This window comes from Balaenoptera acutorostrata, chromosome 6 (assembly GCF_949987535.1).
Source record: "Balaenoptera acutorostrata chromosome 6, mBalAcu1.1, whole genome shotgun sequence".
Classification (NCBI taxonomy): domain Eukaryota; kingdom Metazoa; phylum Chordata; class Mammalia; order Artiodactyla; family Balaenopteridae; genus Balaenoptera; species Balaenoptera acutorostrata.
This window is the reverse complement of record NC_080069.1, coordinates 107,779,947-107,807,775: the sequence shown is the minus strand read 5'-3', so window position 1 is coordinate 107,807,775 and position 27,829 is coordinate 107,779,947. Positions and strand designations below refer to the sequence as shown.

Genomic DNA, 27,829 nt, shown 5'->3' with positions numbered 1-27,829 from the left:
GACCCTCCCAGTTCTCACCTTCAAACATTCTGTTATTTCTTGCTTTGTGAAAGGATTCCCCAGGATCGCTGCCCTCTGTGAGGGAGTATTGATTTAAGGATATTAAAGCGTTGACTGATATACTGGGGGACTGAAGAGAATGGCAGAGAGGTTGGCAGATGACTGTGTTTGAAGGCACTGCCAGTTTAATTGACAGCGAAGCATCATTGAGAATATAGCTTAAACAAATGGAAAGCTAATCAACTTGCTGTGAGCACATACTGTGTACTTGGATTAATTTACTGGATTCCACATTGATCCAAAAGGTGGCTCTTTCTTATCCCCATTATGAACAAGGAAACGGAGGCTGTAATTAATTGCCTAAGTCTACACAAGGGGTATGGTGGCGGGTTGAAGCCAGACTGAATCCTGTGCTTTTAATCTTGACCTGTGCAAACTCTTGGGGCCCAGACAGTACTGGCTGGCAAACAAACAACCTTCCCTGTCACCCCCCTAGGCTGCGACTTTCCCCAGCAGTAGAGCCCTCCAGCACCGTGGTCTCCTTGGAGTGGGTAGATGTTCAGCCAGCTATTGGGACCAAGGTCTCTGATTATATTCTGCAGCACAAGAAAGTGGATGAATACACAGATACGGAACTCTACACGGGTAAGTAGAAAGTTCAAGACTTCCTCTTTCGTTGAGATGGTGTGACAGAGGAGGGAAACTGGGATTTTCTAAATACCTTTGGAGACTTGGTGTCCTCTGAACTGGGAAGGCATTGGGAAGTTTCACTGTTTGGTGTTTGTTACCTAGTTCCCACACCTGTGTGCTTTTTGGTATGATTTTCTGCAGGGGAAGGTAGCAAATTGTACTTGTAGGGAATTTCTGATTCTCTAAGTTGGATCCACAAAGTCATATATTAAAGTGTTAGTTAATTCAAAAAAGGATTTGACCGTTTCTACTTGGGAAGGCCTACAGGTTACATTTTTGAAGACCTTGATCTGTAAATATATTATCTCTGGGACTGAGATAAAGAAATTCAAGGAATTGCCTTTTCTAGTGAGATGTACTGAGATAGTTGTCTTTCATGCTGGGGAAGAGGAACTGGAAATTATTCAGACATGCAGGAGAAGATGCGGAAAGTGGATCTTAAGGAGTGCTTTAAGTATACTTAAAGAGTATACAGGAGGCTGTGACATCCTGGAGGTGGGTCTGCAGGGCTGGTCTGGCTTAGGGCAGGCAGGGAGCCTGGGTCTGTGGGAGCTGGCCTTGAGGCTGGGCCATGAGGGCAGGCCTGGAGTGCTGGAGTGTCAGGAGCCTGGGAGCCAGCCTGGTTCCAGGGTGGGTCAAAAGCGTGAGCTTGTGGTAGTTGGCCTAGTGCTGGGCCCAGCCGGAAACCCGGGTTCAAGGGTAGATCACCTGGGGGCCTTCGGAGCTGGCAGGTGCCAGGGTGGCTTGGAGACCTGGGTTCGTGGGAGCCCACTGGGAGCCTGGTGCTGTGGAAGCTGCTGGGGCCCCTGGAGACAGCAGTTGCTGGGATGAGCCAGAGTCCTGGATTCACACAGAGGTCTTCTGGGAGCCACCAACAGCCATGGGAGCTGGCTCTGGAGTGCAAAGTGAAGTTGGTCTCACTTTTCTCTTTCCTTCCACAGGGACGGTTTCTCTCTCTGCACTGGGCTGCTCAGGCTTGGGGGAGAGGTTGTAAGAGTAATGAGAATCTATCTTTCCTAACCTCCTCGAAGCATCTTTTCTTATTTTTGTGCTTCACCCAGGTGCAATGATCCCTCACCTAGAAACCTTAGTTCTTGTGAAGTATTTCTGTGCACGGACAGCTGTTCAAATTGATTTTTCGGTTCAAATTGTCCCCACAATGCCGTTACTCGGATTGGTTCAAATTGATTTTTTGATGGAGGTTGTTAGAGGGGTGATGGGGGCGTTGGGGGGTGGGGGAGAGACAAGTGCTGAAAATTCTTATGCCGTCACGTTGCTAACATTAGTCTCTGAATGATTACCAGGCGCATTTTTATAGCTCAAGTAGTGAATCCCAGAGAGGTCTGTGACCTTCCCAAAGTTCCACAGCCAGTCTGTCCTACTCGCAGCACAGTGCTTGTATCTTTATTTATTATGAATGTTGAATTCTCTGTGTCCATTGAAACGATCATAGTTTGTTTCTTAGTTTGTTAATACGGTAAATTATATTGATGTGTTTTCAAAGGATTAAAAAAAAAAACACCTTGTATTCCTGGAATAAATTAATCCCGCATGGTCATGATGCACTATCTTTTTTTATATATTGTTGGATTTATTGTGTCAAAATTTTGTTTAGATTTTTGCATCCTTATTTGTCAGGTATTTTGATCAGTAGTTTTCTGGTAATGCTTGTGTCTGTTTTGCGGTCAGGATAATTCTGGCCTCTCAAAATAAATTGCAAAATATTTTCTCCTTTTTAGTTTTCTGAAAGAGTTTGGGTAGAATTAGTAATGTATTTTAAAAAAATTTGTTTGGTAGAATTCACAAGTGAAATAATCTGGGCTTGGAGCTTTTCTTGTAAGAAGGTTTTAATTACTAACTTAATTCTCTGATAGATGTAGGGCTATTCGGGTTATGAATTTCTTCTTAAGTGATTTTGGTACCTTGTGTATTTCAAAGAATTTATCCATTTCGTGTAAGTTATAAAATTTACTGGCAAAAAATTGTGATATTCTGTTATTATTTTTTTAATATTTATGGAATTTATAGTGATATTCTCATTCTTGATATCGGTAATTTCTGTCATCTCTCTCTTTTTTTTCTGATCAATCTGGAAAGAAGGTTGTGTAATTTATTTATCTTCTCAAAGAATCCGCTTTGATTTCACCTATTTTTGCTATTTTCCATTTCATTGATTTCTACTCTGACCTTTGTTATTTCTTTTCTTTGGCTTATTTTAGGTTTAGTTTGTTCCTCTTTTTTCTAGATTTTTAATGTGGTAGCTGAAGTTGTTGATTTGAGATTTTTCTTGTAAGACAAGTATTTTCCCTAATTACTGCTTTAGTGGCTTACCACAGATTTTTGATAAATTGTGTTTTCATTTTCATTCAGTTCAAAATATCCTTTAATTTCCCTTTTGTTTTCTTCTTTGACCCATGGATTCTTTAGATGCATGTTACTTAATTTCCAAATATTTGGGGATTTTTCAGATAACTTTCTGTCATTGAATTTTAATTTGATTCCACTATATCAGAGTATACACTTTTTATGACTTTAATCATTTTATTTTAAAAAATTTTTATTTTATATTGGAGTATAGTTGATTAACAAAGTTGTGTTAGTTTCAGGTGTACAGCAAAGTGATTCAGTTATACATATTTTCAAGTTCTTTTTCCATTTAGGTTATTACAGAATATTGAGCAGGGTTCCCTGTGCTGTACAGTAGGGCCTATTATCTATTTTAAATATAGCAGTGTGTATATGTCAATTCCAAACTCCTAATCTATCCCTCCCCCTGACCCTTCCCCCATAACCCTAAGTTTGTTCTCTAACTCTGTGAATCTGTTTCTGTTTTGTAGATAAGTTCATTTGTATAATTTTTTTTTTAGATTCCACATATAAGTGATATCATATGATATTTGTCTTTCTCTGTCTGACTTACTTCACTTAGTATGATAATCTCCAGGTCCATTCATGTTGCTGCAAATGCATTATTTCATTCTTTTTAATGGCTGAGTAATATTCCATTGTATATATGTACCACATCTTCTTTATCCATTCCTCAGTCGATGGACATTTAGATTGCTTCCATGTCTTGGCTATTGTAAACAGTGCTGCAATGAACATTGAGGTGCATGTATCTTCTTGAATTATGATTTTCTCTGGATATATGCCCAGGAGTGGGGTTGCTGGATCATTTTAAATTTATTAAGACTGGTTTTATGGCACAGGATATGGTCTATCATTGTTTTCAGTGTCCAGTTTAAAATCATGTATTTTCTTCTATTTATGGATGAGTTTTTCTATGAATGCTAGTTAGATCAAATTGGTTGATTGTGTTGTTCAAGTCTTCTAAATCCTTTCTGATTTTCTGTCTTCTTGTTGTATCAATACTTGAAAGAATGGTACTGAAACCTCTGATGATGATTGTGGATATATCTGTTTCTCCTTATAGTTCTATCAGTTTTTACTTTATGCATTTTGAAGCTCTGTTATTAAATGAATAAACATTTATAATTTTTATATCCTCTTGATGAATCAATCCCTTTATCATTGTGAAATGGTTGTCTGTATCCATGTTACATTTTTTGCTCCAAAATCTACTTTTTTCTGATATTAATATAACTTTCTCAGCTTTCTTCTGATTAGTGTTAGAATGATTTACCATTTTTTATTTTTTTACTCTTATATTACTTGTGCCTTTTTTTTTTTTTTTTTTTTTTTAATGGCTGTGTTGGGTCTTCGTTTCTGTGCAAGGGCTTTCTCTAGTTGTGGCAAGTGGGGGCCACTCTTCATCGCAGTGCGCGGGCCTCACTCTCGCGGCCTCCGTTATTGCGGAGCACAGGCTCCAGACGCGCAGGCTCAGTATTTGTGGCTCACGGGCCCAGTTGCTCCGCGGCATGTGGGATCTTCCCAGACCAGGGCTCAAATCCGTGTCCCCTGCATTGACAGGCAGATTCTCAACCACTGCGCCACCAGGGAAGCCCATACTTGTGCCTTTATATTTAATATGGGTTTCTTGTAGACAGCATGCATTTAGGTCTTTATTCTTTTCTTTTTCTTCTTTTTTTTTTTTCCTAATCCAAGCTGACATTGTTATCTTTACCTTGGGGTGTTTAGACCATTTATGTTTAATATGATATTGTTGTGGTTAGGTTTAAGTTTATCATTGTGCTGTTTGTTTTCTATTGTTCCACTTTTCTTTGTTTCCTTCTCTTTTTCTATCTTCTTTTAGCTTGAGTGTATTAATTATTCCATTTTATTTCTTTTGTTGATTTATTATAACTCTCTTTTGTTAGTTTAGTGATTACTTTAGGGTTTATATATTCATATTTAACATATCACAGTGTGCCCTCAAGTGCCATTATAACACTTCATATGCAGTAAAAGAACCTTATATAGTATACTTTTATTTCTTTCCTCCAAGTCTTTATGCTATATTGTCATACATTTTACTCATATACATAAGTTTCATAATTCATTGTTATTTTCCTAAAAGAGTAATTATCCTTTAAGTATATTTAATTAATAGTTTTATTGTTTACTCATGTACTTACATTTTTGGTGTTCTTCATTCTTTTACATACATCCATATTTTTATCTGATTTCATTATCTTTCTGCCTGAAGGATATATTTTATTATTTCTTATATTTCAGGTTTGTTAATGATGAATTCTTTCTGCTTTTGCTATTGTAAGCTATTATGGCTGGGTACAGTATTCTAGATTGGCATATTTTTCTTTTAGTAATTTAAAGATGTTGCTCCTTTGTCTTGCTTACATTAGCAATTTATTGTGTTTGAGGTTTATTAAGCTTCTTGGATCTATGGGTTTACCATTTTAGCCCATCTAGAAAATTGGGGGCCATTATTTTTCTCTCTCTCCATCTTTTTTCTCCTTCAGTGACTCTAAAAATATGTGTATTCAGCCACTTGAAATTGTTCTTTATCTCACTGATGCTCTTTTCATTTTTTAAAATTATTTCTTTTTGCTTGTTTCCTTTGGGATAGTTTCTAGTGCTATGTCTTCATTGCCTTCTGCAATATCTAATCTACTGTTAATCTATGCAGTGATTTTTTTTTTAACTCAGACATTGTAATTTTCTATTTATTTATTTATTTATTTTTGCTTGCTTTGGGTCTTTATTGCTGTGTGTGGGCTTTTTCTAGTTGTGTCGAGTAGGGGCTACTCTTTGTTGTGGTGCACGGGCTTCTCATTGCGGTGGCTTCTCTTGTTGCGGAGCACGGGGTCTAGGAGCGTGGGCTTCAGTAGTTGTGGCACGTGGGCTCAGTAGTTGTGGCTCGCGGGCTCTAGAGCAGAGGCTCAGTAGTTGTGGCACATGGGCTTAGTTGCTCCAGGGCATTTGGGATCTTCCTGGACCAGGGATCGAAATTCTGTCCTGCATTGGCACATTGGCAGGAGGATTCTTAACCACTGCACCACCAGGGAAGTCTAGACACTGTAATTTTCATCTTAGGAGGTTCAATTTGTTTTTTTTAAACATTTAGTTTAAATTAATTAATTTATTTATTTTTGGCTGCATTGGGCCTTCATTGCTGCACGTGGGCTTTCTCTAGTTGCATTGAGCGGGGGCTACTCTTCATTGTGGTGAGCGGGCTTCTCGTTGCAGTGGCTTCTCTTGTTGCGGAGCACAGGCTCTGAGCGCACAGGCTTTAGTAATTGTGGCACGTGGGCTAAAGTACTTGTGACTCGTGGGCTCTAGAGCTCAGGCTCAGTAGTTGTGGTGCACGGGCTTAGTTGCTCCTCACAGCATGTGGGATCTTCCCGGACCAGGGCTCAAACCCGTGTCCCCTGCATTCGCAGGTGGATTCTTAACCACTGTGCCACCAAGGAAGTCCCAGGAAGTTCATTTTGATCTGGCTAGTATATGGCATATATAGTCATAACATTTTTGAGTATGGAATAGAGTTATAATAATGGTTTTGATGTCCTTGTTTCCTAATTCTAACATCTGTATCAGTTCTGGGTCAGTTTAAATGGATTGATTTCTCTCCTCATTATGTGTTGAATTTCCTTCTTCTTTGCCTGCCAGGTAAAATTGATTAAATGCCAGACATTGTGATATTTGCCTTGTTGGGTTCTGGATACTTTTGTATTCCTATAAATATTTTTGAACTCTATTCTGGGCCACAGTTAAGTTATTTGGAGACAGTTTGATTCTTTTGGGTCTTACTTTTACGATTTGTTAGATGGAACCAGAGCAGTGTTTAGTCTAGGGCTAATTATTCCCTACTACTGAGGCAAGACCCTTCAGTGTGTTCTACACAATGACCCATGAATTATGAGATTTTCCAGTGTGACTGGGAGGAATAGGCACTATTTCTGGCCCCTGTATGAGCAATGGGCATTGTTCTGTCTAATCCTCTTGGGTTGGTAGGCTCCTTACATACATCCATTAACCAGTACTTTGCTGAGTATTGAAAGGGGACCCTACACAGATCTCTTCAATTTTCTCTCTGTACAGCTCTCTCCTCTCCATTACTCTATCCTATAAACTCTAGTCACTTTCATCTCCCTGGACTAAGAACTCTGCCTTCTCAATTTAGGGAATCTTCCAGGCATCTCCCTGCAGTGACCTAGAAACTCTCTAAAGGCAGGAAGCTGCAGAAATTTTAGGACTCACAGAATTTGTTTTCCATATTTCAAGATCTCTGTCCTCTGTTGCCAGATTTCCAGTTTGAAAACTTGTTTTATGTTATTTTCTTTTTAAAAAATCCTTAATGTTTCAGGTAGTAAGGTAAATAAATCTAGTCTCTGTTTCTCCATCTAGTCCAGAAATGGAAATCCAAGATTCTTCCTTCTGATTGTCTAGGAACCAGTGTTCTGATCCAAGAGTTCCTTTTTTTTTGATAGAGATAAAACTTCTTTTTAGTTACATGGTCTGGGGACACCCCACAGAGATATTACCCCTTCTTCTTCCTGCTGCCATTCAGAAGTTTGAAGATAATGACATATCTGCCACCATCTTTACAGGTTCTTCTAATTCTTTCTTGTGCTACTTGACTTTAATTCTCTCCACCATCCAATTCTTGAATTTTTCAGTGGACAATTGTCTTTAAAGAAGCAGGATAATGACTCTTATGTCTTTATAATTTGGTATCCTTCCACAGTGCCTGACGTACATAGACGTTCAGTGTTCACTGAATTGAATTATATGTGGGTAGGCATATACATGTTTTAACTTTTCAACTCTGATGTTAATTCTTTGAGTACTGTGTGGTCTTATGAGGTCTTACGTAGTTCTAGAGACTAGCTGAGTACATAGTAAGCCTTCTAAAATGTGTTATGATTAATTGATGCTGTAGATGATTGGCAGTGGATATCTGAAGCAGAAACCTCATCTCTTTGCCTCCTTGCCACTTTTACTATGTCTCAACAATCTCAAAAGTAAACTTGGACCAAATTTGAAAATTTCAGTCAACTTGACTGAACTTTATCTTAGAGGTTACCAGCCGAATTAAGGAGCGTGGGCTATTTTTTTTCCCCCAAAAAAAACCTGGCTTCTGCTTTCAGTTTCTACCACTTCTCCATGAGAAATCTAGGGCCAGTCGACATCCTTTCTGGGTCTCAGTTTCCCGATCTGTGGAATGGGGAAAATAACACCTATTTCATTAGCTACTTTGAGAGTCAAATGTAGCACAGTTCTTGAGAGATGGTAAGTACTGATAAATGCTAGTTGCTTCTAATTTCCATGAATTAAAAAAAGAAAAAGGAAAATTCAATGTTAGGAAGAAAACAAACAATAAAATAAGGTTTAAGACTTGTTTTGTTAGAGAGTTAGGATTGCTCACACATTTGGCCAGGTGAGGCCAGAATAAGGAAATGAGGGCTTTTTCTTTGATCTCTGGATTTTTGCTGGCAGCCGAGTGCAGTGCTGTAATTGTTTATTTATTCACAAGCTCACGCATGCGTGTGCACAGATATACATGCATACACACATTCTCTCTCTCTCACACACACATGCTTTATGACTGCCATCTGTTCAACACCCTTTTGAACTAGCTGTTGAAATGCGTACTCTCCCTCCCTGTCTCCTTCTCCTGTCCCCCACCCCTGGGTTTGGCGCTCTCTTTGTTTCCTTCGGAGAAGCCATTGCTCTGTCGGTCCTGGGACTCTATTGGGAAAGCCAAGCATAACTAGCCTCCTGTTCCAGTTGTTTTGAGCAGAGACAGGGCTTGTTTTGGGGGGGTGGCTGAATTCCCCGCACGCTAATCTGTCATCGATATTAAAAACAGACGTCTGGTTCTCCCCCGTGGCCTCATCAGAGCAATTGGCATGGGTTTCAGCCTCTTGGGCAGGGCTAGATGCAGGGGGGTGGGAATAAGAAGGCGGGGTGAGGCACAAGCAAATTTAATGAATCCAAATACCATGTTTGACCTACGGAGAAAAAGGCTGAGGAAGGCGGGAGGGGGGATTATCCCGAGGTTACACACATGAGCTAGTGGGAGAGTCAGTGCTAGAATGGGGGCTCTGGTTTCTTTACCTGCTCTCCCTGCCAAGTCCAAATATCTTTCCACCAGTGATATTACCTCTGGTGTGCTTTGTTCTTGTTGAGAATAAACCAAGAAGCAAATGGAAATTAGGGGATACAGGGTATCTGTGTGTCTGGGCAGGATGGAGTATCTAGACATATGATGGCAGCTGGGGGGCTCTTCTAGAGAATGTAGCTCTCCAGACTCATTGCTTCTTTGTCATACATGCCAGCTTCTGAGAATCCCAAAACTTTAGAGTAGCAGGACCTTAGCAGTGAGTCCAACTCCCTCATTGCAAGGATCAGAAAAGGAAAGACAAGAAGTGGAAGGGTCTCACCCAACGTCATAACCTCCTACCACACTCCCCTGAAGTTTCTTTGGTCAGCTGCTGGAATATTTTTTAACCTTTTAAAAATCAGAGACTTCTCCCTCTCCCCATGGGATTCCCAGCTTCGCTTTGGGTTTTGGTTCAGGACTGAAAGGCCAGCTGGCTCTGTCGGACCCCGCACGAAGCAGTGGGCCCTCTCTACCATCCCCCACATCTCCTCACGAAAGGCAGCAACATCTGGAGCCGGTCAGTGCCCCTTTCTGTCCTGGCATTTGGGAGCCTGATGGGCTGCTCTCCAGCTTATCAGCACCAGGCTCCCCTCCCGCCAACTCTCAGTTCTTATCTCTGTGTCTTCCTTTCTCTATCCTCGCTCTCTCCTTCCTCCCTTCCTTCTTTTCCTCTATGTGTGTCCCTCTTGACATCTTTCTCTCTGTCTCCTCTTTTTCCTTTTTTACTTCGTGCCACCTTCTGCCTATGTCTCAGTCTATCTTTTCCTGTCTTTATCTCTTCGAGCTGCTTAGGCATGAGCTGCTCATCTAGATTCATCTAGATCTGGGTCAAGAATAATATCCTGAAGGGTCAGAAGACACCTCTCTCCATCCCCAATGCAATTCTCTAAACCCTCCCTCCCTGTTTCCATTAAGTCTAATCTACGACTGAAAGGACACCGCCCACACCCTCTCCCTGCACACACACCATCCCATCTTAGACCTTAGACCGATGACCTTCTCAAGTGAAGGGGAGCAGTTATGGAGGTGGGTTTGTGTGGGGAATAACTTAAAGCAAAGGACAGCAAGGTCTCACATCCCCCAGTAGCTGAGAGGATGGTGGCAGCAGCGGCTGTGATGGAGTGATTACATCGGAGCTGTTTATGAAATTCCGTGGAAATTACTCATAGCTCCTCAAGCAGTGCAGGCCATGGCTGAGCCCTACTCTTTGTCTGAGAGGCTAGAAGAGCCCTCACCCGCCTGCTGTCTGCCTGCCCTGGACCAACTTGAGGGAGGTGATGTCATTGGAGACTGGGCCCCACTCCCTCAGCTAGAGTGGAGGGGGGTGAAGGAAATATGTTTTACAGGGTGAGGTACAAACTGACATGCCTGCAAACATCTGGAACTGATCTCAGGTCCTCAGAAAATGTTTCTGTCACTCCAGCTGCTCTTTGGGTGAGAGGTTTCTAAAGTCAAGGGTCTCCAAAGGGAAAAGGTACTTGGAGGGTCTTAATTCTCTCCATTCCCCCATGCCACCCAACCTGCCTTTTATATCACCGAGTGTTTTGTTTTATTTTGTTTTTTTAACAGTTCACAAAGCACGCTTGTTTGTTTCATTCATGTGTATGGAGCTCTTACTGTGGTCCAGACACTGCAGGGTGTGCTGGGCATGGAATAGGAGCAAGGAAGGCATGAATCCTGCCCTTGAGGAGTTTATAAGTCTACTAGGAGATAAATACAGTTTAGCAAGAAATTACCCTAAAGCATGGTAGGTGATGAAACAATTCATACACTGTAAGAGCACAGATTAGAGGTTTCTAACTCAGTCTAGTGGCATCGGTAAAGGCTATGCAGAGGAAGTGAGGCAATTGTTCAAAATTCTGGTCCCAGTAATTAATCATACTGGTCAAACCTCACTTAAGACTATCAACCTCCCCACGTGAAGCTCACCCTCTGGCTGAAAAGACTGCTCTTGAGGTTTCCCTTTCTCCCTGCTGCCACCTGTCACCATGCTTGACCTTCGTAGCAGCTGCCCATTATAGATGCCAAGAGAAGAAAAGCTAGCTTTCCCTCTGTACTCTCCAGAACCTCCTTCTAGGCCAGGGAAGAATTATGGTAGGTAGGTGCCTACCTCCCATCCAAAGACTTTGTCAGGATTAAATCCGTCCTTCCTTATGACCCTGAAATGCAGTCATTCCCCAAAAGATAAAGCTAAATAGAATCCAGCCTTCATCTTCTTGCTTCAACTGGAACTGATGCTCCAAGTATCAAAGCTGCTGGTTTTGAGTTTTCTTTCCATCTATGCTCTTGTCATCACAGTAGATGTGTTCAGGTCCTCCTGGGTTCCGAGCCCTACCACCCAGTCTCTCACTTCCTTAGCCTGCTCATCTCCAGTGAACTCTCTTCCAGTCCAGCGCAGCCACCCACTCCTAGTTCACACCCTGGAGTTGTCCTCATGTGATGATGTCCCATCAAAATCATTAGCTCCAATATCCCACTCTCTTTTATCCTGTTTGTTTTTTATCTCTCACCCCTACCATATCTGTCTTTTAACTCAATATGATTCCCTGTTCCTATGTATCACTGCTCTATCTCCGTCTATCAGTTCCAACTATTTTTTAGTCATCTCCCTATCCATGTGAAATGGACTGAATGTTTATGTCCCCCTAAAATTCATATGTTGAAATCGTAACCCCCACGGTGATGGTATTAACAGGTGGGGCACTTGGTCAGTGATAAGGTCATGAGGGAAGGTCTTCATGAATTGGATCAGTGCCCTTTTAAAAGACACCCCAGAGAAATCCCTCAGTCTTCTACCTTGTGAAGTTAAAGTGAGAAGAAGGCCATCTAATAGGAAGTGGACCCAAAGCCTATTGATGTCTTGATCTTGGACTTTCCAGCCTCCAGAACTGTGAGAAATACATTTCTGTTGCTTATAAGCTACCCATCTATGGTATTTTGTTGTAGCAACCCGGAAGGGCTGAGACACCGTGGTAGAGTTCATGGCTCATATTTTAATCACTGTTCTCAACCACCTCCTGATCTCTCTTGCCTTTCTGTTCTTCCATTGCCCTGCTTGGCCAAACCCCTACACTGGATGCACGCAGCAGCTCTCCATCCTCTCCTCTGCTAATACATACATCAAACAGCTAGTGAGAAGCACACAGTTGAGAATATTTGGCACAAATATATCAACAGTCACCAATGTCAACCGGGCTCTTCATGCTACCTGGCAATCCTACTAGACTTCTATCAATTTACTTTCTCTTTCACCAGGCTTCAATTCATGGCACCTTATTCTTACCCCTCTCTCAGCAAATAATCTTGGGTCCTCATTTTCAGAGAAAATAGTATAGGGAGTAGGTAAACTTCCCTCCTTAACTATTTTAAATCTGTATGCTTCTTTCTGCATATTCTTTCCCTTCCCTCCTGTAGCAATGTAGGAGGTGCCCTTCTTCCTCTATAAAGTTAATCCTTCTATTGCACTGTTTCCTGTACCCTACTAAATTTCTAGGAAATTTGACATATCAATTATCCCTCTATATTCTATGCTTCCAATCTCTCCTTCTTTAGTAGATTACTTTTACCATTGTTTAAATGTGCTCATATGTTTTTCTTTAAAAAAAAAAAAAGCATTCCATCTTATACTCTCATAACTATCTCACTTCTCTTCTTTATAAACACACTTTTGAAAGTAGAGTCTGCAGTGGCTGACTCCATTTCTTCACTTTCCACTGGTTCCTTAACTCCCTCCACTCTGTCTCCTGCTACCTCCAAGTTTACTGAAACATTTTTCTCCACAAACATCCGTAACCTCCATGTCATTACATCCAATGACTTTTTTTTTTTTTGGGCCATAGACTTACTTGATGTCTTCACGCATTCTACAGGATTCATCATTCTCTTCTGAAACCTTTGCTTTTTTTGGTTTCTTTGACACCATGCTCTCCCTCCTGGTTTTACACCCGCCTCTCGGACTCCACCTCAGCCTCCCTTGCAGACTGGGTCCTCCCCATCTGCTCTTTAAATCCTAGAGCAGCTTAGACCTTGGTCTTTTATCTTCGTTTTTCAATTTAAACTCTCTCTGGGCTAACATCCACTCCCATAGTTATGATCAGTATAATCACTGCTCTTACATTAGTGTTTCCACCTCATTCTTCTGAACTGTCTGTTCATATCCAGCTGACTAGAAGCATCTGCAACTTGATGTCTCACAAGCAATTCAAACCCAACACATACAAAACTGAACTTCTTAGCATCTCGCCACTAGTGTGCTCCTGTCTACGTGCTCATTTACTCTCTCTATAACTGGTACCACTATAAATTCAGTTCCTTGAAGCAAAATCCCAAGGTTTAACTCTTTTCTCTAGTTCATCCTCATATTCAATTTACAACCAAGTTGTTTTGCTTTGATTTCCATTATCTTTTTTCCCCAGTTTTATTGAAATATAATTGACATACAACATTATCTCTTGAATCTATTCCTTTGTTTCTATTCTCATTGCATGGTCTAAACCACCCATCATCTCTTGCAATGACTTTTTTTTTTTTTTTTAAGGTAGAGGAATGGGGACATTTTTTTAAAATTTATTTATTTATTTATTCATTTTTGGCTGTGTTGGGTCTTCGTTTCTGTGCGAGGGCTTTCTCCAGTTGCGGCAAGCGGGGGCCACTCTTCATCGTGGTGCGCGGGCCTCTCACTATCGCGGCCTCTCTTGTTGCGGAGCACAGGCTCCAGATGCGCAGGCTCAGTAGTTGTGGCTCACGGGCCTAGTTGCTCCGCGGCATGTGGGATCTTCCCAGACCAGGCCTGGAACCCGTGTCCCCTGCATTGGCAGGCAGATTCTCAACCACTGCACCACCAGGGAAGCCTGCAATGACTTTCTAATTAGTCTTCATATTAGCCACTTTTTATCCCTTTCAGTTATCAATTCTAAAGCCAGAGTTACCCTTCAAAATGCAGCTTTGGATCCTATCCAGTGCCTAGAACAGTGCCTGGCATATCATAAACACTCAATAAATATTTGATGAATATCTGATTTATAAGTATCATTTTCCTAATTTATACCCTTTAAGAGCTTTCCATTACTCTTCTAACTAAATGGAAAAAAAATGTTGACATGGCCTTTAAGGTTATGAATAACTGTTCTTGCCTACTTCTCCAGTCTCCTGTCTGCTCTTGATAGCACTGATTTTCTTTCCCACTTAGGTCTATACACTCAGGTCTCAGCTTAAATGTCACTTATCAGAATCTTCAGATTATATTTGGCCCTTTCTTTAATTATGTGAACTTTTAGCATTTAATACTCTTCTTGTAGCACTTACTATAATTATGACGAATGCATTTTGATTTGGGGGGAAGAAAGGTTGAGCATTTTCCTTTCTCGCTAGAATACTAGCTCCTCTGAAGTGGAGTTATGTTCATCTTTTTCATGACTCTAGCCCAGTGCTTAGTAAAATGCCAGGCATATAGGAGGCACCCAATAAGGACCTGAAGTGTGAGCAGGAAGAAAGAGATGAAGTGAAGGTTGAGAGGTACATGAGGATGGAGAGTATTCCAGGTAGAGGGAAAAGCATGTACAGTGACCTTAAAGTATAAAAGGGTTGTGTGCTCAAGTTTAAATTTTGAGTGGCAGAAATAAAAGAGAAGAGACTATAGCAGGGGTGAAATTACAGGGAGTTGTTTAACGCATGCTAAAGAGTGAAAGTTTCATCACCCTGGCTGCTCTATGGAAGATGAATTGAATCCATTATCTCATTTTATCCGCAAATTATTTTATCTGCAAATTATTCCTTCCAAGTGGTGGGGAATTATTATCTCCATTTACAGGTGAAGGAGTTGAAGATAAGTCTTGTGAAGTTGATAGTTGAAGGTCAAACTTCTAAGAAGAGCGGGGTCAGGAATTGAATTTGGGTCTCCTGACTGTTTAATCCACATTTCTTTCTCACTGGCAGTGTAATACTAGCCAGAGGCAAGGAGCCCCTGGATTGGGGGAGCAAAAAGAATGGCTGAATGGTCTTTTTCTACAGAACTTTATTGCCCTAAGAAAGGATTCTATGTGGCAGTAGGGGTTAGACCAGGTGGCCCGGTCCGTAGGACTAAGACTCAGCTTCTGTTGCCCACCTGGAGAGATGGCCAACATGGAACTGAGAAGAGGCATCAAAGAGATAGCCCTAAGGTGAAAAGAGAATGGAAGAAAAGGGGTACACCTTTAAGGTCTCTCCATCTTCCACCTGACATGGGGAGGTGGGAGAGAAGTAGATTTTCCTTCTAAGACATTACTGACTGACTTGAAAAAAAATCTTAGTTAATTACTTTTCCATTATGCCTCGACTCTGTCTTTGTTTTCTTCCCCACTAAGACCACTCTAGATAATTCCAATATAACTTCCTCACCAGGCTCCCCTGCTTCTAGTCTTGTCCCTATATTCAGTCTTCCTCATACTGCCATTCTTATCTGTCTATACCAGTGTTTCCCAAAACACATTCCCCATATGTGACTTTCCTAAGGAAAAAAAAAAATCAGTACTAAACATCAATATTTCTCAGTATCGTTGTGAGCAACCAATGGAACGATATATGATGTGTGTGAGATGCTTGGTGCATCGAAGATATACAATAATCACTCATCCTCTTTCCTTTGTTCTTACCATCTTTGAAAACATTCATAATGCTCCTACTTATCTGAAATAATTTGCCTTAAACTAGGTAGCAAACCAGTGGCTACATAGCGTTCTTTTTTAATATTTGAGTATGTTGTCATCATTTGGAATCTGCAAGAGTTTTACATAAAAATCTGGATTCCTGGCTTCTGCTGAAAAAGGGTAGTTTTTGTTAATCTTGGGCTCACATTCCCACATGGCAGCAGTAGACAGGAGAGTTGAGCTGCCCCCTTTAGAGAATGCATGTACACTCTAGTTTGCCATAATCCCCTTCTTCCAGGTTGTCTGACATTCAACCTGCTACATTAATTTGTGTTCTCTGCTTTGCCCCTGTGGATATTCGAATGTGTCATCTGTAACTTAGGCCAGGGACAGAGAACTCTCTTCCCTTGAGAGTTTTGTATTCGCCACTTCTTGGAATGTTTTTGCCTGCTATTTGCCATACATGGATGGGGTTTGAGCTGATTGTCAAATCATAACAGAAATGTCTTATTAAAATTACTTTAGTTTTTGAATTTTACTATGTTCCCCACAAGACTTCTAGCTCTGTGAAGGTATCCCTGTAGTTGATCACTGAATTCATTTGCTCATTCTCACCTAGTACAGAGTATGGTTTGCAGTAGAAGCCTAGTGGGTAACCATTAAAGGAATACACTAAATGAACGAAGTAGAGACACTGTGGTAAACTCATTTAATCTTCAAAATAATTCTATGATGAAGTTACTATTGTTATTCTAATTTTCACAAAAGCAGAAACTGAGGCACAGAAGTAGCCCACTGCATCATAAGCTTTCTAGAATCCTAAAATATCATACTTACAAGATCCTTACAGATCAGTTAAGCCAATCTCCTCAATTCAGATGAAGAAGCTGAACTTCAGAAGTCAAGGAACTTCCTCTCAGTCTCCTGGTAAGTTCAGGCTAGCACCTAGGCAGGATCTCCTGGCCCCCAGCCCAGCATTGGTTCCCATACCATGTGCCCTTAGGAGTATCCGGGCTTGGATTTGGCCACCAATCCCATTTCCACTCTTCATAAACTTCCTGTGATTGAATTCCCTCTTCCTGAGTCATCCTGTCCTGTCTCCCAAGGGAGAGATTCTGGGTACATCCCTGGAGCCATGTGAGATGAGATCAAGGAGTTGTGTTCACCTGACCCCAAACTCCCCAGGAAGAACTAAATTAGCCTGCCCTGATCCGGCCTCACCCATCCCCGTGGGAGAAGGTGAGGGTGGAGTACCCTGGAAAGAGGGAATTTGGTTATTAACCAACAATGAAGATGGGCTTTTAAGGGAGTTATTATGGGCCCTATTGTAATTGTCCTTTAATCCATAATTTCCAGGTTTCTCTCCAGCTTGTGTTTGGAGACTGTTGACCCATTTAAAAGCCTCAGGCACAGCTGACATCAGTGATGTAGGAGAGCTTTCCAACACATAAGAATTCCCTGGGAGTATTCCCTCCATGATTCCAAAGAGCCTTTTAGAATCACAGGAAATCTGGAAGGAACCATAAGAGATCACAGATAAACCTCTACCCAGTGTCCACCACCCACCCTTCACCTCTTACTCAATCATTACAGATGATGAATAAGACTTGGAGAGGAGAATTGACTTGACTGAGGTCATTCAAAGTTCATGATTTAATTCTGTAAACCTAGAGGACATAACAAGAGTCCTGGAATAATTACTGCCCTCAACACTGACCATACAGGTGCCAAAGAGTTGGATCACAATACCTATGGATTTGGGTTCACTCACTTATTATTTCAGACCCCAGGCAGCAGTCATCTTTTGGGGGTGTCTGAGGTCCGGACAGAAAACCTCCAAGAAAGGAGCATACCATTTTCAAAGGCCAGAAAAGACAGAGGCCATACATTCTTGTAGGCAAGAACATAAATTCCTTTATATAGCCATCCTTGATATATATTTCCTTTATATTTGGAAAAGAGAACAATACAACTCAAGCTCTTTCCCTTCTTGAGTTGGCTTTTAGGAAGCTGATGACTAACCTAATGTGTAAGGGCAGAAGTCAACACTCATCTTCTTTCTCATCCTCAGACACATCAAGCTTCACATCTACTTCCCTCTTCCTAGAATTTCCGGCCCCCAGTTGTTTGGATTGTTAGCACCTTCATAGCAATTGGTTTCTTCATCCCATTGTCATCTTCACTTAGAGGTCTCCCTGACCACCCAAATGTAAGGTTGCTCCTCTGTCACTCCTGTCACATCCCCCAGTATTACTGCTCTCACATCACTTATCATTTTCTGAAATCTCATTTATTTATGTTTTTGCCCATTTATTTTTGATTCCCCTGCTCTTGAGTGTAAGCTTTACAAGGGTGAGGACCTCGACTGTCTCAATCCATGCTATATCCCTAGCACCGAAAATATAAATTATGCTATTATCAGAGCTCATGAAACCAGGCAGTTAAAACCACCATGAGTGAAGAAGCAGAAAGTTATCCAATATAAAGAGAGCAAGGATGAAGCAAGAAGGGTAGCATTTGTTAAGCACCTGCTCCGTATTAGAACTTCGTAGGCACTATGGAAAGTGTACAGCTAATTAAAGGGAAAGGGAAGAGAACCAACGTTTATTGAGCATTTATATACCAGGTGTCTTTATAATATTTAATCATCAGAGTTATTCTGAAAAGTAGTTATTATTATCTTTATTTGACAGCTTGGAAAACCGACGTTCAGGGGGCAGAGTCACTTGCCAAGGCACATATAGTTGTCAAGAGACAGTGTTAGGATTTGAACCCAACTCTTTGTCCCTACTCTTTGTCCCTACTCTTGATAGCTTCCAAGGAATCCCTGAAGGGGGAAGAACTAAAAACAAGTTTTTTAAATGAAAAAATGGAGAGGATTATGTAATTAAAAAGAAACACAATTTTTAAGAGGTGTGTTTTTGATTGGGGGTGTGTAGGAGGGGCTAGGCACTGTTTTCATGGGAGAAATCATGAGGAAACTTAAACTCTGAGTCACTTGGGTCATATCCTGGGTTGGGGCTACAGGTCCCCATGTTTCACACATTGGTGCAGATGTGCTGTCATCAGGTGCGTGATGAATCACACCTACGGAAGATCACATCTGGCTCTTCTGCAGTGGCTGAGCATCTCAGGGGAGTTCCGGGCCTGTAGCATAAGGAGGCAGGGGGTGAGGAAACTGAGATGCATTGAGTAGACTCAACTGGCTGAATCTAAAGTGACAGCACAATCAAATGTCAGTGAGATTGGATTCTCCTAAATGTTTGTCACCTAAAGATAGCTACATGGACACACCTGTCTTGATGATTATCTAGCTTATAAGTGGGATTTTCCTCTGCATGCTAAGTTGATACTAGTGGCTCATATTTTAAAATTCATTTCTAGCTGACACACAATTATGGACTCTCTACCAGGTGAAAAGTTGGTTCCAGACACTGGAGAAATGTTAGAAATGGTTAGTTGGGTTATCTAACTGTAAGTCAAAGTAGAGGACATCTATTCATCCTGTTTTTGTTTTGTTTTGTTTTGTTTTGTTTTTCATTTTGGTTAACCTAAAAAGCCTGAGCAAGGATTGGGAGCAAATGGCTTACTTGATAGGAACACACAGGAAACAGTTGTGAGGCAGCTTGGGCAGTTGACACCAGAAGAAGAGAAAACCAATACAAGGGTGTGTTCACAGGTAATTACTGAGTGGTATGGGCTTGATTCCACTGGTGCCTCCTGAGAAGGAGACAGATACCTCCCAGAATTGCTGCCTGAGGATGCAAAGCTGGCGTATGTCTGCTCTGGCTCCCTGCCCATGAAGTTTGAAGATTTTCGTCCCTTTCGCTTCTGTCTGGGCCGTGCTTACCCTTTTGAACTGAGGACTCCCATGGCATCAAGGAAGGTCTCAGGCCAGAAAGCAGAAAGACACACCTGGCGTATCTCAAGGTGGAAGTTATTGGAGCAGGACAAAGTGAGTCTGAACTCACACTGAAACTGTCCACTGCAGTTGAGGCTGAAATCAGAGACTAGGAGTGTGTGGTGACCTCAAGGATGGTCTTATATACTCATTCAGAAAATGTGTATATTGAACAGCTACACATTTCAAGCATATTGGAAACCAATGCGGAACATGATAAATACTATCCCTTCTCTTTTGGAGCACTCCATCTAGGGAGAGAGAAATGAAAAATAGACAATTGTATGATCATAGAATAAAAATGAAATATGACTAAATATATACAGCAACTTACAATGGAAGAAAAAATAGTTTGGGTTGGGGAACTGGTAATCAAGGAGACCTTCATGAAGAAAGTGGCCTTGACATCAGCCTAGAAGGATGAGAAGAGTTTCAATAACAGAGATGAGTTATTATTAAGAGGCAATTCAGACAGAGAAAAGAGCATAAACCAAAAAAGAAAGACATGAAGACAGAAAAGAAACGTGCCTGGAGGAACATAGTGTGAGAGGCACTGGGGTTTGTGGTCAACTGGGTGAGTGCCATGAAGGTCAGGCTAAGATATTTGGACTCCATTCTCTGGGCAGCAGAAAGTGATGGAAGGGGCTAAGTTGTGATTAGAATACACCTTCTCATTCTCAGTTAAGAATGGCTAGATGCGGGTGAGGTATCATGGGTGGTTGCAGTATAGGGTGAGCCCCTCCAGTCTTGGCTTGCATAGGGTCTGGGCAACAGAACAGAGGCTCTAATTTGGACAAGTGGGATCAAGGTAAAGATGTAAAGCAGGTTAGCTCCCTCCAGACCTTCTCTGCCTTTGATGTCCACATGGAGAATGGATTAGCGTCCCATTCCACCAACCAGGGCAGTTTGATCCTTTTTATTAATGTGTGGCCTAGTGACTGTCCTCAGCCTTCATCCATCAAACACTGCATCATGCCTTCGAGAGCGGCCCACACCCAGTGCCTGGGAAACCCATGGATCATGCCTCCAGGCAGGGAAGCAGATTCCCTTTTATCTCCCTTGCAAAAGCACAAATGTTTGGAATGTGAGTAAATGTACCCAGCCTTCTCTGGGGTTCAGGCACAGCTTCTCCCTGGATGACCTCTTTGGAATCCTCATTCCCAGTGCATTCCAGGCAGACGTGTTCTCCTTTTGTTCCTTTAGAGCTGCCTCTGCCTCACTCTTCCAACCCATGTGTCATGGGCAACATATTTGTGTGGCCACATCTGCCTTGTCTCAGCTGCCAAGGCCATTTGCAAGGCAGATACTAATCGACGTCTGAAAATTTCTATATCTGGATACCCAGATTCATGGCTTATCTTTAGACTTCACCTGCGTCTCCTCTTTATCATCTGAAGAAGGAAAGCAACATTAGGAAGGGGCTGGGTTGCGGGAGACCTGATGTGACACTGAGTCCCTGTGTGATCTTGGCACTCTCCTCTGTGGGCTTCATTTTCCCCACCTCTGAAATGAGGTGGCTGAAATGGATCACCTCTGAGGCCTTTCTATCTTTAAGGTTTATGATTTCGAGCCTCTAGAGTATTAAAGAAATATACTATCCTCTATTCTTTTATTCATTTTTGGCAGAGTGCCTTTGTTTTTCGAAATTTCCTTGGAAATGTAGCATTCATACACACAATTACACTAATCATAAATGTATATCTTGACGAATTTTCACAAAGTGAACACAGCCCTGAAACCAATACCCAAATCAAGAAACAGGACTTTGCCAGCCTCCCAGACGTCCGCTCTGTGCTCCCATTCAGGCATAGACCCTCCCTCAAGGGTAAATCACTATCCTGACTTCTATTAATATAGATTAATTTTGCCTGCTTTTTAAGCTATATGTAAAAGAAAAAAAATGTACAAATTCATTCTGTTGCGTTCTGGGTTCTTTTGCTCACCATATTGTGAGACTCATTCATATTGTTGGAGTTGTAGATCATCATCATCATCATTATTATTGTTATTATTATTATCATTTCTCTTGTTCTTAAGGGAAGCTTCCATTTAAAAAGATGGCAGCAGTTTTTATATCTAGAGACAGCAAGTTAGCTTGGAGCTGAGGTTTTTTGTCTGAGAAGGTTCTTGTGAATGGCCTCTCTTAGATATAAATATAAAGGTAAGGATGGTAGATAACCTTTAATTGCACTGGGGGAAGGATTTGATGAGGGCGTTTGGCCTGAAGAAGACTACCCTCTCAATGACATTTGATATGCAGAGCTCAAGAGGAGAAGCTATGAAAATTTGATTTTAAATTGAGTTGCTGGGACTTCTGTCATGGTGCAGTGGTTAAGAATCCACCTGCCAATGCAGGGGACATGGGTTCGAGCCCTGATCCGGGAAGATCCCACATGCTGTGGAGCAACTAAGCCCGTGCACCACAACTACTGAGCCTGCGCTCTAGAGCCCGCGAGCCACAACTACTGAGCCCTCGTGCCACAACTACTGAAGCCCATGCACCTAGAGCCCGTGCTCTGCAACAAGAGAAGCCACCGCAGTGAGAAGCCCGCGCACCGCAACGGAGAGTAGCCTCTGCTCACCGCAGCTAGAGAAAGCCCGCGTGCAGCAATGAAGACCCAACGCAGCCAAAAATAAAAATAAATAAATAAATAAATTTATTAAAAAAAAAAAATGAGTTGCCGCTGGAAACAAATGGGTGGAAGATCCAATCGCTTTCCCTGGTAAAGTCTAGAGACTCTCAGGTGGGTTAAGATCATCCCCACATGGAGGGTGTCTCAACATTTGGGAGGAAGAAGTCTGATTGGTGTATCGGGCTTGAAGCCAAGGCACAGGCACCTTGGCACAGTGGGCATGGCCTGGGGATGAGGAATGAAACATAATCTAAGGAGCTGTATGCTTGGGAGCCTGAGCCTGGGTCTCTTGTGGCCGAGGGAGTGGGGTTGTCTTCCCTTGGAGAATGGTTGTGGTCTGTGTAAGGCAACTTTCTAATGCCTCTCCCTTCACCACGACCCGGCATACAGAACTCCTGTTTTCCGAAGTAATGTCATGTGGCAGTGGCAGGGATTACAGGCAAAGAAGGAAAGAGGCACCACTGGAGACCTTGCCATAAGGCACTGGGGAGACTTGACTGAGAAAACATCTAGACTTCTTTCACAATTCAAAGGCAGAGGGGTTAACCTCGAGAGAGACACTGGATTCCTCAGCAATGTGTGCATGTGGAACTAAGGGACACTGTTCCAAACATTGAAATAAATGTTTGTGGTCCAAGTTGATGCAGCTGTCTGCAGATGATACATTCATTCATTCATTCATTCACTCATTCATTCAATGATTATTTATGGAGTTTCTGTTAACTGTCTATTCAATATGCTTGGTGCTTTCAGAAGTTATACATCTTCAACTACAATCTGTTCCTCCCTTCAGCATTTTTTCATTCTTCCCATCTTTCTCTTTTTTTTTTTAATTCTCTTTTTTATTGGGGTATTATTTACATGTAGTAAAACGTATGCCTTTTGGTATAGACTTCTACAAGGTTCAACAGAAATGCCCACTGTTGTGTAACCAATGGCATAATCAAGACACAGAACTGTTTTATCACCCCCCAGAATTCCTCTGTGCTGTGCTTCTGTAGTTGTCTTTTCTCCCCATCCTGACAGTCAGTGATCTGTTTTCTGTTCCTATAATTTTGTCTTTTCCAGAAGGTCATATAAATAGAATCATACAGTATATAGCCTTGAGTATTTCTTCTTTCACTAACCATAATGCATCTGAGATTTATCCACGTTGTATGTATCAGTAGTTGATTTCTTTTATTTGCTGAGCAAGATTCTGTTTTTCATCCATTCATCAGTTGAAAGACATTTAGGTTATTTCCCAATGTGGTGATTATGAATTATCCTTTGTAGGTTCTGCTGGATTTGCTTTGATAGTACTTTGCTGAAGCTGTTTGTATTTATTCTCATGAGGAATATTGGACTGTATTTTTTTCTTTTTTTCATTCTTCCCATCTTTCTTACTGTAACAGGTATGTTGACCTATGGTTAAAAGGCTCCATGTGTCTGCACCTCTTTCAGTATGCTTGATAATGAAGCATTTTGTGGGGAGAGTTATCTTCCGGGACATACTTAGCACTGAATAGATCTTTGCTATTTTGGGGGATCATTTTGATCACCGTAGAATTATATGACCTTCCCCACATCCACCTCCCCAAGTCAATTCTCTAGACCTCAGTTTTCCCAATGAAAGAAAAAGAAAAAAATGTTGTACCAGTTCATGTATAAGTTTCCTTGTAAGTTTGTGTTTCCTAGATGCCAGAGTGATGCCAGAGAACCCAGCCGTTTTTCAAAAACATTGAGTTATGTACTTAAAATCTGTGCATTTTATTGTATATAAATGCTATTCCCCAATTTTAAAAAAATCAGTGTGAGATGTCAGAGAAGAATATCATTTATTGAGCCCTGTGGCATAATACTGTTCAGTAGTAAAAATGAAGCAGGAAGTGTATCATTACATTTTACCAATGAGGCCACTCATGTTCTGAGATGCTAATATACCCAAGGTCCAGTGGTGTCCAGTTTTTACCCATCATTGTTCTAAAGCCTACTGCAGTTATAACTGGCTCTATCTTCTCCACGAAGCCTTTCCTGATTCCCACTCCAGGACCTATTACAATTCTGGGTTCGGAGATATCTTTCCTCTAGAAATTCTGGCATAGACACCATCTCATCTGTTGCTACCGCTGTCACTGTCTCTACTCAATGAATAAACAGAGACTTTCAGTTCCCGAGGCTGTCAATCAACTCTATTTTATAAGTCCTAAATTTGCTGCTAAAGTGTTTTACAAGATACAACCAAACAAAAGCAAGTCTTTGAACAGAAGGTCACAGTTTTGGAAGGGCCTGTTTGCGTTTTAACAACTAATGCTGGGCATTAAATTCATCTTAAGCAGAGCTGAAATTTCCCTCTGGGTAAGAGGGATGGCTTTTCAATGACCAGGGTCATTTGGGATCCTGGAAAGCAGAGGGTGGATAGTTTTGGCGTGGTTTATGCCCAGTGCCTCATTCTTTAATTGACTCAGGTTTCTGGGTGGAGTTTCAGTTTTGTAGTAAGACTCTGGACCTATGACAACAGTCTGGCCAGTTTCCCCTCGGTCACTCTAAATGGCAAGAAAAAATACTGGTAACCTTTTCACAGGGCAGAGATGAACCCGGGACCTTGAAATTCTTGTCTACATGGAAGTACAATCACTTTAAGACTGGAAGAATAAGAGGGAGATGCTAGAATATTCTCTAGAAAGGCCTGGGCGTAGACATGAACAAGTCTTGCTTTTGAGTAATCCTTCTACTTTATAAACCCCCTTTCATACATTGTCTCATCAATTGCTTACAATAGTCCTACAACATAGAGTATCCTTGGACTCCTTTTCCCGATATGAAAATGGAGACTCAGAGAGGGAAAGTGATTTAACCAAGGACACATAGCTAGTAAGAGGTACAGTTGGGTCTCAGCTATTAAGGACTCTTGCTCTTGTTGCCAACCAGCTACACTGCAAGGGCTTGGGCTTATCACAGTCAATCCTTTCAGCAACTCTAGAAACTTATATCATTATCCTACTATATATGAGAGAAAACTGAAACATGGGCATGGTAATGTGGATGGCCTAAAATTAATTACATGGCTTGGTACCCAGCAGAAGTTATCCCAGTTTTTCTACCCTTGAATCCATACCCAAGACATAATAACCCTCCACATGGAAAGAATGATTCCTTCCAAAGCTGGCCTCAGATATAGATGTTCTGTAACTGTATTGCTTTTAAACATGACCAGTTGGTTTTTGGAAATCAGGTTTCACCAGCTGTGATTTAGTGGCCTCTAGGAGACAAGCAGTTGCTTTTTTTTTTTAATTAATTAATTAATTAATTAATTAAATTTATGGCTGTGTTGGGTCTTCGTTTCTGTGCGAGGGCTTTCTCTAGTTGCGGCAAGCGGGGGCCACTCTTCATCACAGTGCGCGGGCCTCTCACTCTCGCGGCCTCTGTTATTGCGGAGCACAGGCTCCAGACGCGCAGGCTCAGTAATTGTGGCTCACGGGCCCAGTTGCTCCGCGGCATGTGGGATCTTCCCAGACCAGGGCTCGAACCCGTGTCCCCTGCATTGGCAGGCAGATTCTCAACCACTGCACCACCAGGGAAGCCCAAGCAGTTGCTTTTGATAGCAGAATCTTTAACTTGAGAACATGGCTTCTTTCTAAACTCAAAGTTTCTGTGAAGATTTTATCTTAAAGGTCTTGTTCTTAAAATCAGTCATTCATTAGCCAAAGCCCAAAGACCTTCTCAGAATGCTTACTACCATTTACTGCATATGTCTGTATGCAGACACTCTGCTTAGGACATCAGATATACTTTCTCAAATCCTTACAGCAATTCTGTAAGCTATAAATTGTTAGTCCTTTTTATAAGAAGGGAAAACTGGTGCTCAGTCAGGTGAAATCACTTTTCCAATGCAGAACTGGGATTTGATCAAGGTCTATCAGAGTCCCTGCCCTTTCTGGTATGCCAGAGTATCTTTTAACTACTGATCACAGACCATCAATGTTGGGGGACTTTAGATATTATCCAAGTCAACGTCTGTCAACTTTCATTCTAAGCATGTGCAAATTAAGACCCGGAGGAGGAAAGGATTATTCCTTAAGAGGAATTTTCCCACACTCTGCATTAACCTAATCAAGTAGGTTTTGGAGACTGGCACCTGCCTATAGGATTCTCTGGGCTTAGGCTCATCATTGATACCAGGCCAGGCATCCAGGGAGGAATCAGAATGCACCTGGAGACTACCCAGAGATCCAGGGCAAGGGAAGAAGAGCCTTCTTCACCTTTATGCCTCTCCTAAAGCCAGGACCTTGCCTTCAGCATTGTTTTGGGGACTGGAACATTGAAGTTTGGAGGGCCACACCATTCAAATTCCCCTGGAAAATTCCTGTAATGACATACCCACCCATTCTCTCTCTGCTCCTCTCCTTCTTCCTGAATGAGACATAATCCTAGCAACTGGGTTATGTCACATTTCACTTTGTTTGGAGAGGATAAGATTTTCCCTCCTCTTAATTGAGTGACTGAGCCTTTGTGAGCTCACAGATCTAATCTCGAGACGCGGGTGGGTTAAATTTGGTTTTCGAGACATAATAGGAAATAGTGTTTTGGAGAGTTTGGGTTAGAGGGAGTGATTGAATCTTTTTCTCAGAGGCCTGGTTTGAGGGCAGGCTAGGGTTTCTCCCATGCAGATGGGCTCCTCTAGCTCTGGAACAGTCCTCTCAGTGACCCTCTCTGAGATGAATGCGTATACAGCAAAGGCTGGGGAGACTGTACCTGCCTCCAGTCATGCACTCTTTTTCCCCAGAGGCCGTAACTTCCCGACCATTTCAGACTCAAGGTTTGTGAATGGATGTGGTACCCAGGATTTCTGGACATCAGATTCTCTTTGGTTCTGACTTTAATTGAGCTACCAACTTTCTCTGCAGCCTTTGGAAAGTTGCTTCTCCTTTCAGGCTCTGTTTCCCTATCCTGAAAAAAAAAAGAGAGGGAGTGGTGGTAAAAATCTATGTCTGCCACAGTGTGTTTTTGAATTAAGGCTTTAGGGATCATTAAGGATGATTCAGTGTAACCAGCACATGTTCTGAATGTCAACAGTGTGCCAAACACTGGGCTAAGTGCTGGATTCCATTGGTGAACAGGACTAGACAAGACCTCTGCCTTCTTGAAATTTAGAGTTGAGTAGGGGAGATGGACAATAAGAAATTGACTTTAAGCATAGTGACTCCTGTGGAGGGACAGCATGCCACTCTGTGGTAGTGTACACAAGAACTGTTGAAAAACTATCTTGAAACAAAATTTAAAAAATTTTTGGCACCAAGAAAAAAAAAAGTCTCTCTTTAGAAGTAGGTATTTCTGCATGATGAGTAGGACAAGTCACATTGTTAAGAGGTCAGCTGATCTTCAAGTGAATCCAACAAGAACTGCATCACTGTAGGCTTCCTGGGCTGGAAGCATCTGATGGGATGGGAGACCCTGCATCTAGAGGGGCTGGACC

General features: G+C 41.7%; 1 protein-coding gene across 3 annotated transcripts in view; it reads left to right on the top strand.

Moving 5' to 3' along the window:
- The window catches only part of ASTN2 (astrotactin 2), a 913,616-nt gene that overhangs the window by 755,228 nt on the left and 130,559 nt on the right, over positions 1–27,829 (top strand). For all 3 annotated transcript variants that reach the window (XM_057548646.1, XM_057548645.1, XM_028165454.2), the window contains one exon: positions 497–645. In XM_057548646.1, coding sequence (XP_057404629.1) covers positions 497–645 — 149 coding nt within the window. The remainder of the gene's footprint in view (positions 1–496; positions 646–27,829) is intronic.